We start from the raw sequence: 11,919 nt of genomic DNA, 5'->3' as shown, positions 1-11,919 counted from the left end.
CATATTTTAATGTGTTAATAGTTGATGTACAAGACAACTGCATCTAACATTGTTATAAATAAATCCCATCAGTCATTAAGGGCTCCTGAGTGCACAGCATCTTCATAACCTCCATGTTTATCATCTTTACTTTCTGGGTGTAATTTAATAAGATCGTCAATCCGAAGAATGGTAATGGCAGCTTCAGTTGCAAATTTCAAACTCTTCACTTTAACTATTGTTGGTTCAAACACCCCTGCTTGCTTGTTGTCGCGAGGTTTGCCATTGACCAGATCAAGACCAATCCTGCCAGTTCAAACACAAATTACTGAATGGCTCTTAATACATAACATGCCCTACCTGTTTTATTTTAAAAGTTAATATAATATAAAACTAACAGCCCATAGGCCTTGCTATTCCATGTAAGTGTTTATCTTGGGTCATGTGGGTCCCTTTATAACTACGCAAGCAGCACTGACAACAGAAAAAACCTAAACGGTAGTCAGGGTAAGTAACTGCGAACATCATTTCCAGCTGGACAAGCGACAGTAGGAATATGCTTTATTATTCAGTAGGACTAGGTCTTTGTGCATTTGTGTCACTATGACAGAAACAGGCAGGGATCACAGAAAGCAGGCCAGGACACCAATGCTCACAAAGCCCCACTGTCTGAATTAGGACTGACTGAACAATAAGCTGTATGTTTTCAGGTCAAATAGCTGACAAGTCTGCTATCTTCCAAATATCTGGTTGCTGTGACCCTAAACACAACAGAGCAGAACACTGCCTGGTCCAAAGGTCTAGGAAGAGCTATAAATAGGTATCTAACCTCACAAATTTAATTAACGATGAAAATGACTGGGAAATTGACTGCTTACCATTTTAGATTTTTACGTTCAGGGTTAACTTGCGCCTCATTGTGAAAAGCTCTTAACTTTGCAACCAAATCTGTGGAGTCTTGGGCAGCATTAACTGCTAGTGTGTTCGGGATAACAAGGAGAGATCTCGCAAACTCTGCAATAGCCAGCTGTTCTCGAGAGCCCTAAGAACAAAGACAATTGAGTACTTTCACAAAAGGAGAAGTCTGCCACAGTAGTGGCTCTGAAGTTCCCAAACAAGGCAGAGTCCCATGCCAGAGGTTCCCTTCCGGGCCCACCTTGTCCTTACCATGCTAGTCGCATAGTTCTCAAGGTATATGGACAGGGCTGCTTCTACAGCGCCCCCACCTGGAACCACAGATTTTGACTCCAGAACTCTCTTCACCACACAAAGGGCATCATGTAGAGAGCGCTCCATCTCATCACACATGAAATCATTCGCCCCACGTAAGATGATAGATGCGGATGTGCGCGCCTTAGTGCTGTTAGAAACAAAAACCAGCAAGATTCTAAACTCAGTATTCGATGTAACTCTGTATCGTAATTCACCATGCCCTTTTTAAAATCCTGCCTACATAGGTGCTAGGCAAATTCTGTACCTAAAAACAATGTCTAGACCATGCAAAAGAGATAAAATGATGACTTCATCTCAATTTACAAAGGTCTCATATGTTTTATCCCATGCGTATAACTGCTCATATCACTGAGAGACAATAGCAGCAAATAAATGGGAAATCGGTCTATTTTTACCTTTAGTAGTGAGAAAACCTATGTAGCTTTATAATTCAGGAAGTAGCTCTCTTACTTTTTTATTAAAATGAGCTCATCATCACAAATTCTCTCCTGTACCACCTCCTCGGCTTGTCCCAACATTGCAGCTTCAAAAGTTTCCTCACCTTCCAGATTGGCCAGGGTCGAAAGAATAGTTGCTATTAAGAGAATCACAGACCTGTAAATATCATTCCTTCGTACACTTCCCTCCTGAAGGCTAATAATCTATTTTTGATTCAGAAACATTTACTTATGATAAAAGTGTCATGTAAAACACAAGTTTAAGTTTCTAGGTAAGCAACTGTCCTCCTATCTCGAGATGGAATTATGTCAGTTTTCAATAAATTTAGTTATTAAACAACTTTTTCCATTACACACAAAATGTCTTATCAAATAAAAATGTAACAGCACAAAGGGAATGGAAACACTGTGCTTCTGAAATGGCAGTGTCGCCATTCCAGTACGTAGTCGGGTTGATTAGCATGAAGGATTCTCTCAGAGCTGGCAGAAAACTTACCTCCCGAGGCTTTAGCAATGCGTTTAAGGTCCCTTTTTAAAACTCTTCTAACTGCCATTGCACCAGCCTCCACAAAATACTTCAGACACATATCATCAATGCCACCAGTGGTTAGAATAACGTTGGCCCCAGTCGCCAGGATCTTCTGAATCCTCTCCTTGGTGATATCGGATTCTCTATAGAGAAAACAGATTTGAGTGTTAACCCAAATGATCTTGTGTATTTTTGTGTAATACAGCTACATTTCCTGTTAAGTGTTTTCCACAAAATTGTGGATTAAACTGTATTGACTATTCATTCCCATTTATGACCAAAACTTTTATCAGTCTAATCAGCAGAAATTAAATAGTACACTTAGATCCTCCTGCCTCGATCTCTGTTCCCTGGTCCTAATAACTAAGAACTGTGCTTAGAAACAAATGGATTACTGACCTTTACTATCAATGAATGACTCATAAACCCAAAATTTCACAAGAAGTCTATATTCTCCTAAGTCAAAAACCCAAATCTTCTTAAAGCACCACCATGCTAATTTTCTTCTAAGTTTACATAAAATAGTCTAGCTTCAAATAAAATATTTTTAAAATCCCTCCCAAGATACACTTGAAAATCTACTTGTATAAACACCACATTCAGCATCCCAGTAAATAGTTCTGCATTATCTGGTTCCATTATCCATTAATCAAAACACTCTTTTTTTTTTTTACTTTGTCATCATGACAGTCCTGTTCAAACACAAGTATAACTTGTAAGACACACCTCTGTCTAATCTGGTCCAGTTTTTCAGGGTCTGTAATAACCACCTGCACCCCAAGCTTCATTTTTGTCTTCTGAAGGCTGAAGTCGAGGCAAGCAATTTTGGCATTAACTATTCTCTTGGGCATGCCTATGAGTGAACAAAATATTAAGTTCCTTCACAGTAACTACAGCCATGCTGTTTTACAAACAACACCCTTAACACATAATAAAACCAAGCACAAGGACATTATGTTGTCCTATGTGTACACACAGACTTAGACTGTAGTTTACTACATTACCCTTAGAAGAAATTTTCACAAGTTCAAATGCATGTGATTTAATCTGCACGTTTGCTCAGTTTTAAGTGGTTAAATTACAAAAGGGAAACTAACGTGATGAAGAGTTTCTTTTTCCCTGAGCTTCATTTAAAAGAGCAGTCAGTGAACATCTTGGACAGGTCATCTAAAAAGGTACAGTATGTGGCCCACAAAAAAATCGTCTTCACCTGTGGTCCTCGTCATACGACCCAATCCCAGGCCTTCTTTACCTTGCGATCCCACCACACAGTTCAGTGCATAGCCACTGATCAGCAGACTCTCTGTCTGACTTCTTCCATGGGCTTTCAGGATATTAACAGAATTGACTGGATAGCGAGGCTGGCCTCTTCCATCTGTGTATTTAATAGCAAGTACAGCATCCACCACCATATTAGCAAAGAAATCACCATTTCTAACCCCATGGTTAAGGATAATCACAGACTTGGAATGGATAAAAATTACATATAAAAATAAAGGGTAATTCAAAGGGACTGGTTTCCTTTTCACAATTTCATTCATCAAAGAAACAAGCATTATTTATGCCATCCAAATATGACAGTACTGTTTATCATTATCTTCCTTTTTTATACCATTAAAAAAAAAAATTATTTCTGCAGTTTCCTTTCCCTGCAACCCCAGTAACCAACAGGGAAAGTTTCCTTCCATAAATAAACCTTTCCCTGACTTTTTACAATACTGAATACAATTATTTGTCCTTTTTTGATTGACTTATTTCACTCAGCATCATGTCCTCCAAGCTTATCCATGTTCATTTGAAACCATTTTTACGCACATTTTACTCTCCTTCTACCCCCTGAAAAGCAGAGAAGGCAACAGGCAACCTTAACACAGTATCTTCTATCTGGAATGCAGTATCAATTTCATATGGGCCAGTTACCCCAGCACAAAACTGACATAAGATCTTATTTTGAAAAAGCTGAACAAGGATACATTCCAATGATTTTGGAAGACATCGATGTCTTAGCAGCATTTATCAGGCAATCTCTTCCAAGTTCATCTGTGTTAATAATTAGGTTTTCACTGATATAACGCACTGCTTCTCTGTTTAAAGTATGGGGGAGAAAACGTAACTTCACTACTCACACTATTTTGGTTATCAAAATGTCATCAGCATTAACTTTTTGTATAGCCATTTCATGTAGGAGGAGGACACAAAAATAAACCTCCCTCTTCAGATCATGGCAATTTTAATCTATCCCACAAGCATAGCCACTAAAATCTACCATTAAGATCTGAAGTGGTAGTCAAATGGGAAAAAAAGCAAACAGCCCTACTTCTTACTTCAAATACTACTATGTAAACACTAAAACACAACTCTTTCAAAATAAAATTGCCACTAACCAAAACATTCATTTGAAAAGACAGAACATAATTATTCCATCAATAACATTTTTCAGTGTATGCAAACAATCTTACTTGCAAGCAAGGCGATAGCCACTAATCACTGATGTGGGATGAATTTTCTGTTTGACTAGTTCATCTGCATTTTTCAGAAGTTCTGCTGCTATAATAACCTGTTGAGAAAACATTCATTGCTCTTATGCCTGACAATATGTGAAATATGTATGTAAAAACACCGCAATGATCAGACAATAACCAGAGCGGTGATGGTGGCAAAATAAACTAGCTGTTAAATAAAGCCTACACTGTCTTTTGTAGGCAGATGGCAAAAACCAGTTAAGAGCTAAGATATCGGATCAGTCACACATAAGTACAAGACTACACACTCATTACCTCTAGAGATTAAATGCTCAGCAGAAGCTAAAGGAAGTCTGATTCCTCAAGTGACCTGTACAATTTCAGGTTATGGTTTGGTTTACTTTGAAAACAGTTCTCCTGAGAAACACTAGGTGTCCTTGGGGAGCACAAAGGGTTAACTCACTAGATGGCTAATCGAAAAGTTGGTGGATTAAGTACAACCAGAGGCACCTCAGAAGAAAAAGCCTGGTGTCTTGCTTCTAAAAAAAATACAGCCACTGGAAACCCTAAGGAGCAGTTCTCTGACACACAGGGTCACCATGAGTAGAGAAGACTCAACGGCATCTGGTTTACTGGCTAAGGAATGCTAAAAAAATACTTTTAATATCCTCCTTACCAAACTGTTCCTACCACACCAGTGTGCTGGATGATCTCTGAGAAGTGTAAATGGCCCCACTAATCACAGCCACTGGTTGCTTCTCTCAAGAGTTACACCGTGGTGAATGAAATCCTCACATTTCCATTTTGAACTCTTTAGACTGCCTGTAACTTCCAAAATATAAGCTAAAATAATATATTTTTAAAAAAGTTAACATTATTTCTTCTAAAAACTTATAAAGGAAAGGCTTATAAACGTCATTAATTTCTGTACAGCCATTTCATGTAGGAGGAGGACACGAACACCCTCCCTCTTCAGATCATGGCAATTTTAATCTATCCCACAAGCATAGCCACTAAAATCTATTATTAAGACCTGAAGTGGTAGTCAAATGGGAAGGAAAATAAAACGACACAGAGTAGGGTTGGGGAAAGAAAAACTCTTCTGTGATGTATGAATATTGTCAAAAATTGCAAAAACCAACATTTAAATGAGGGGGTTATGCACTCTATGGGAGCTCTGGTGGTGTAGTGCCTAAAGCATCTGACTGCTAACCAGAAGGCTGGCAATTCAAACCCACCAGCCACTCGTTGGAAGGAAGATAGGGCAATCTACTTCTGTAAAGATAACCGCCTTGGAAACTCAAGGAGGGGACCTACTTGATGGCAGTGAGTTTGGTTTTTGCCAGTCTACCAACTGAGTACCTACCACTGAAGTAGTCCCATCTCCAACCTCCTTATCTTGAAGATCAGCCAGCTCACAAAGAACCTTTGCTGCAGGATGTTCTACCTCCAGTAACTTCAGAATTGTCGCACCATCATTAGTAATGGTTACATCCTGAGAAAATTTCAGGGAAAAACCACAACAGTAATCACCCACAGAACAGAACAGCTAGCCCCTCAATTAATACTGCCCCAAGATGACATCTTCAAATACCAACATGTGATAAAGACAAAAAATTCACATTGCAAAAGTTTAAAAAAATTCCTTTTCTTTATGGCAAAGAACACAACAGCTATGTGTACTTACACCAATGTCATCCACCAACATTTTATCCAAGCCAACTGGACCAAGAGAACTTTTCACAATATTGGCAATAGAAGCTGCAGCCATAACTGTTGACAAACAAATGAGGGCGGGGGGGAAAAAATTAGAAAAACCTACTACTCCAAAGAGTTCTCATTTCAGCTGGAAAAACCAAAACGAGAAATGACATCCAGGAACCTCTACGTTTTCCAAATTTTCAAATGTTCCCTTATTTTAGAAGTTATCTACTGAAAACCTTAAAATATTGATTATGAATATATTTTCAGAGGGGATGCTGTGCTTCCTTACAGAATTAAAAAAGCAATCTAGTCAGTTTCATGTTATCACTTCATACAGAACAGCTAAAAATCAGCACTTCCTTCAGATCCTAACAGGTTTTTTTTTGTTGTTGTTAAAAACCAAACCAAACTCATTACATTAGCACTTTATTTACAAGGAAGTGAAAAAGCCGTAATGGAACGAGGAGACGCTGACTTAATGTCAGATTCGCCCAAGATAGAAATCAGGAATCCACAAAAGAGACTTAACAGTTACCAAAAACTGTTAATAAAGCATATCGGTGTTGGCTAGAGTCAGTTAAGAATCGCCTTCCTTAATTACTTTAGAGCGACGAACATTAGCGTTTAATTGGAATGTCGCCAGCTCGTTTTATTAGAAGATGTCAGCGACAGGTGAGCTAAGAACTCATCTGGACAGCGGGGAACGGCCTCCGCCGCAGCGGAGCACGAGTGCGCTACAACGCGCGAGCCACCTCAACCCTGCGGCCATCTGTAAAGCGGAGCACGAGAATAGAGGAAGATGCTCTCCACTGCGATCGGAACAAACCGGCTGCCATTGCAGCCGGCACGTTTCCGAGCAGCCGGCTCTCTTTCCCGGCCCGCGGCCTCGGCCTCCCCGCCGACCTGGCGCAGTTCTCACAACGGGCTGCGCGGCCCAGCATTCTCCCCCTTTGGGGAGAGGACGCGGCCCCCCGCCTAGAAGAGGCGAGACCCGCCGCCGGGGAATCCGGCCAAAGGAGCCTCGGGGGCTCTTTTTTGGGAAGAAAAGGAGAACAAATGCAAGCGGGGTGACCACAGGCCCGGGACGGGGGCTCGGCGCCACCAGGCCTCGCCGCCCTTACCGTTCTGGGATCGGATCGCCTCCCCGGTGCTGCGGTCCCCAAACACGGACAAGGGCCCCTCCATCTTCGCTGTAAACTACACAAATCCCACTCGCACCGCGAACGACAAGCGTCTCGTTTCCCAGACCCGCGGTGGCGACAGCAGCGGCCGTAACAGCGTGGACCCTCCCGAGCAACGCCGCGGGGGCTGCTGGGTAACACCACCCACCCTGACTTCCTCCGCTCCCGGCAACCCTGCCGCAGAGCACGGCGGGAAAGAAAGGGGGGGCGTAAAGAAGCGTGCAAACGCCGGAAGTGGGAAAGAGGAAGAAGGCGGGCACAGACGTATGTCATCATTTTTGTCCAATTAGAGTGCGGATGAGAAGGCCGCGAAAGTCGGAGAGCAGATGTCAGGACCCTGGACCACTGGAGGAAGAAGGTGCTTTGGTGAGCGTTCACCTCCGGCACGGTTGCGCATGCGAGTTGGGACGTTCTAGTGACTTCTAGAAAAGGTAGTTGGTCTAGTGGGGTTTGGAGTTGGGGGTGTGGCAGAAAGGGGCGGGCTCTTCTTCAAGAGAGAGCTGCGGTTCTGAACACGTCATGCATGTTAGCCGCATGCTTTATTCCTTCGCTTCCATAAATGTTGAAGCTGCTAGGTGAACGGGAGGCAGGTCGGCCAGGTTTTGCACCAGGGCTCGTGAATGTGCCGTTGGGACCTAAACGTCGGTAGGACGGATCAGGAGCACCGCCAAACCTTTGGCGTGGGCCCTAGGGCAGAAGCTGTAGTTCAAGGAAGACAATCTGCATTTTAAAACACTTGTGCATGTAGCCTTGCCCCATTGCCTGCCAGTGCCCAGTGGGATGTGTGTGGATCTGACATAGTCCGATTTACGACTAGAGCGCCCAAATATGAGGACGTGAAGTTAGGGTACCTCCAAGGGGAAAGCTCCTTGACCCCCAGGGCAGTTGGCATCTCCAGCGGACCACGAAAACGAAATGTTAAGGCCGGACTGGCACACAAAGCTTTGCCTTTACATACGGCACCACCCCTAGTGCGTTCTTGCGAGATGGTCCGCTCTGGGCCAGCGTGCGTCTACACCTAGGTGGTGATTGGGGAAACGGGGATGACAGACAGCCCGCTCGGCCACTCAGCCGCCGGGGCTGGTTGGTTCCGGGGCGAGGGTGGCTCGTGTTGGAGAATTGGATGACCTCCAGCGGTCTCAGCTTCTCCTAGAGTCAGTATGGCTGCCGGCGTGGGCAGCTGAGCCGCCCGAGGAGGTGGACAGGGCTTTTCCGAGGCTTTGCGTGCGGTCCTCTCCATGATGGCGCTTCGGTTGCGGTTCTGGGCGTTAGCCGTTTGCAGAAACCCCGGTAACTAATTTTGCCCTATTTTTCTCAGATTACTCCTTGGAGCCTCCCTAGTAAGTGTAAACTAAACATTCAGCATCCACCATCGAAAAGTAAATTTGTGATGACCGTAGTAAATTAAGAATCTTTTGATCAAATATATATTACGTTCTCCTTGCAGGGCGGGAAGATCGGAGGGGTGGGCAGAGGTCAGATTTTATTCCTGTTCTGTTGCTGTGTTTTAGTTAGGTGTGTTGGTTTCCGTTTCCCTAGAGTTTGGGTTTGCAGGCCTCTCAACCAGTTCCACATCGGCGGTGAAGCCCGAAGTAGACCCCGTGGATAATGAAGCTGTTGCCCCTGAGTTCACTAACCGGAATCCCCGGAATCTGGAGCTCTTGGCTGTGGCCAGGAAGGAACGGGGCTGGGGGACAGTGTGGCCCTCGCGGGAGTTCTGGCACAGGTAATGTAGTCCACGGGGGGGCGGTAGCCTGCAAATTGGTTTTAGCCATTCATCTGACACACGTTTATCCAACCCTCACTATATGCCAGGAAGCTGGCATGGAGTGAAACAAACAAGTAAATACGTATCATTAAGAAAATGCAAAGAAGATGTCACTGGGGGACTGGGTGCCTACTAAGACTTCTTTAAGGAGGCAACACTTAAAAGCCGGGAAAAGAAAGTAGGAGGAAAGCAGACCATCTGTGTGAAATGCAGGGAAGAGCAAAGGACAGGGCTGAGTAGAGCAGAAGTGAGCTTGGTGAGTGTGGGACAGAAAGGCCTGTTACCTGGAGGGCAGTGAGCAGAGGGCTTAGTGGTGTGATGAGAATGCTTGAGCAGGTAGAGGCCTACTGTTATATTTGTAAATCAAGCTGAGCAGTTTAAACTGTATTTTCACTACCGTGAGAAGCTGTGAAAGGTTTTAAGGTTTGAGCCTGAGTGATAATGGATTTTAATGATCTTTGTGTTTTGGAGAGAATATGTTTTTAAGAGGGCAAGAGTAGGAAGGAAGACCAGGTTAAAAAACTAAAAACCAAACCCATTGCTACCAAGTTTCTTCCTACTCATAGAAATCCTATAGGACAGAGTAGAATCACTCTGTAGGGTTCCCAAGGCAGTAAATCTTTACAAAAGCACGCTGCGACATCTTTCTCCCATGGAGTGGCTGGTGGGTTCAAACCCCTAACGTTTTGGTTAGAGTGCTTAACCATTGCTCCACCAGGAAGATCAGTTGGGGGGAAAAAAAAACACAAACCCACCCATTGCCATCAAGTAGATTCATAGCAACCCTACAAAACAGAGTAGAACTGCCCTCAAAGGGTTTCCAAAGCTGAAAAAAGCAGACTGCCTCATCGTTTGCCAGTGGAGCGGCTGGTGGGTTCAAACTGTGACCTTTTGATTAGCAGCCCAATGTCTTATTCCAGCCATGAGATGTTTTGTTGTAAAGATGGTTCTTTATTGAACATTTACTAACTGCCAGCACTATGCTTGTTTCTTTATATGCACTTTCTTGTTTAATTCATAAAACGCTTATGAGGCAGTACAATGACTTTTTCCATTTGATGGGAGCAGAGGAATTGAAGCTTACAACCAAACTCAAATCCACTGCCATTGACTCGTAGCAACCCTGTAGGACAGAGTAGAACTGCCCCATAGGGTTTCCAAGGCTGTAAATGTTTGTGGAAGCAGACCACGTCATCTTTCTCCCTTGGAGCAGCTGGTGGGTTCGAACCACTGGCAGTTTTTGGTTAGCAGACTGGTGCTTTAGCCACTGTGCCACCAGAGCTCTTAATTGAAGCTTAGGGAGGCTAAGCAATTCCCTCCGAATGACATGGTCAGTCAGTTCCAGAACTAGGATTCAAACTTGTTCTGTCCGACCTCAGCCAGGGCACTAAATTATTACCACTAAGCTGCCACTTCTAAGCTTCTTTGCTGTTCCTCTGCTTGGTTAGGATTAGTTAAAAATACAAGTTTTGACTCCTGTATAGGTTGTACCCACCATCTGAAAGTAAAGCATTCCTAGAAACTTTTCATAAGCTGAAATGGCATAAAGCAAAAAAGCAGTTCCTGTACCATTCATCTCTGGATAAAATGTTTGCACATTCCCAGACCCAAAAGTAACCCACCAAATTGTGCCAAGTAACACAGAGACCCTTGTGGAACACTAATACAGAGTGTGCACGGACGCAGCTCCAAGCTGTGCGGGTTGGTGTGGAAACACTGACTCCGGCACCCTGGGAACTGCTCAGGCTGTGTGTCGCCTCTGTGATGACTCACTGCAAAACAAACACTGAACGCTCGTTTGGCTCTTCACCTCGTTTGTAAAAGTGAAAATCCTCTCTGGAGTTCTCTGATTTAGTTACAACAGGTACTAATGGAGGTCTTTTGTAAAAGCAAAATGACATACAAAGCGAACTTTCAAAAAGCAGGGCATTCCTGTATAAAGTTACAAGAACAAATTGCAGATCATAATCGTGTGATGTATTCATTCATTCAACAAACATTGGGCTTATGTCACCAGTTAGACGTTATGCTAGATGCAGGAGATACAGAGCAAATAGACATCATCCCTGTCTCCGCACGTCTTACAGTCTAGTAGTGGAAGATGGGATAGGAATAATAGAGTGTTACAGTTGTCATGATACATTTTCACTTAGTGTACAGGTCGAATTAAAGGAAGCAGGCAGTTCAAATTGAAAGTGATTTGGCTCTGAAGTCTAGAAGGCTTAAAACATGACATGTTACCTTCCCTTAGTATTGTTGTTGTGACTCGTAGTGACCCCTCCTTGGGTTGCCGAGATAGTATCACTACGGAAGTAGATTGCCCAACCTTCCTTCAGAGGTATTTGGATCATTTAAATAACTGTTGTTGTTGTTAAGTGCCGTCGAGTCGTTTCCGACTCATAGCGACCCTATGCACAGCAGAACGAAACACTGCCCTATCCCGCGCCAGCCCCACAATCCCAGCTATACTTGAGCTCATCATTGCAGCCACCGTATCAATCCATCTCGTTGAAGGCCTCCCCCTCTTTTGTCGACCCTCCACCCTACCAAGCATGACATCCTTCTCCAGGGAATGGTCCCTCCTTACAACATGACCAAAATAGGTGAGACGAAGTCTGGCCATTCT

The 11,919-nt window shown here is 43.5% G+C and overlaps 2 protein-coding genes and 3 non-coding genes across 5 annotated transcripts in view; 1 reads left to right on the top strand and 4 right to left on the bottom strand.

Annotated features, from left to right (window-relative positions):
• Positions 1-68: 68 nt before the first annotated feature.
• TCP1 (t-complex 1) lies at positions 69-7,529 on the bottom strand. The gene is made up of 12 exons (XM_007945265.2): positions 7,466-7,529; positions 6,328-6,413; positions 6,007-6,135; positions 4,638-4,735; positions 4,152-4,262; positions 3,431-3,612; positions 2,905-3,031; positions 2,146-2,321; positions 1,663-1,786; positions 1,147-1,339; positions 858-1,021; positions 69-285 (listed from the first exon to the last, which is right to left on the bottom strand). The coding sequence occupies exons 1-12, from the start codon at positions 7,527-7,529 to the stop codon at positions 69-71; spliced, it is 1,671 nt and encodes a 556-aa protein (XP_007943456.1).
• Positions 1,464-1,592, bottom strand: LOC122150408. Its single transcript, XR_006163650.1, has one exon. It is a non-coding gene; the product is annotated as a small nucleolar RNA SNORA20 (small nucleolar RNA).
• On the bottom strand, positions 4,337-4,477 carry LOC122150410. Its single transcript, XR_006163652.1, has one exon. It is a non-coding gene; the product is annotated as a small nucleolar RNA SNORA29 (small nucleolar RNA).
• LOC122150409 lies at positions 5,560-5,697 on the bottom strand. The gene has a single exon (XR_006163651.1). It is a non-coding gene; the product is annotated as a small nucleolar RNA SNORA29 (small nucleolar RNA).
• A 1,237-nt stretch (positions 7,530-8,766) lies between the features above and the next one.
• The window catches only part of MRPL18 (mitochondrial ribosomal protein L18), an 11,046-nt gene continuing 7,893 nt past the window's right edge, over positions 8,767-11,919 (top strand). The window contains exons 1-2 of the mRNA XM_007945264.1: positions 8,767-8,815; positions 9,065-9,251. Coding sequence (XP_007943455.1) covers positions 8,767-8,815; positions 9,065-9,251 — 236 coding nt within the window. The remainder of the gene's footprint in view (positions 8,816-9,064; positions 9,252-11,919) is intronic.

Source organism: Orycteropus afer, unplaced genomic scaffold (genome assembly GCF_000298275.1).
Source record: "Orycteropus afer afer isolate SDZICR_OR568_19922 unplaced genomic scaffold, OryAfe1.0 scaffold00135, whole genome shotgun sequence".
Lineage (NCBI taxonomy): Eukaryota > Metazoa > Chordata > Mammalia > Tubulidentata > Orycteropodidae > Orycteropus > Orycteropus afer.
The sequence above is the reverse complement of the archived record's forward strand: the minus strand, read 5'-3'. Positions and strand labels throughout refer to the sequence as shown.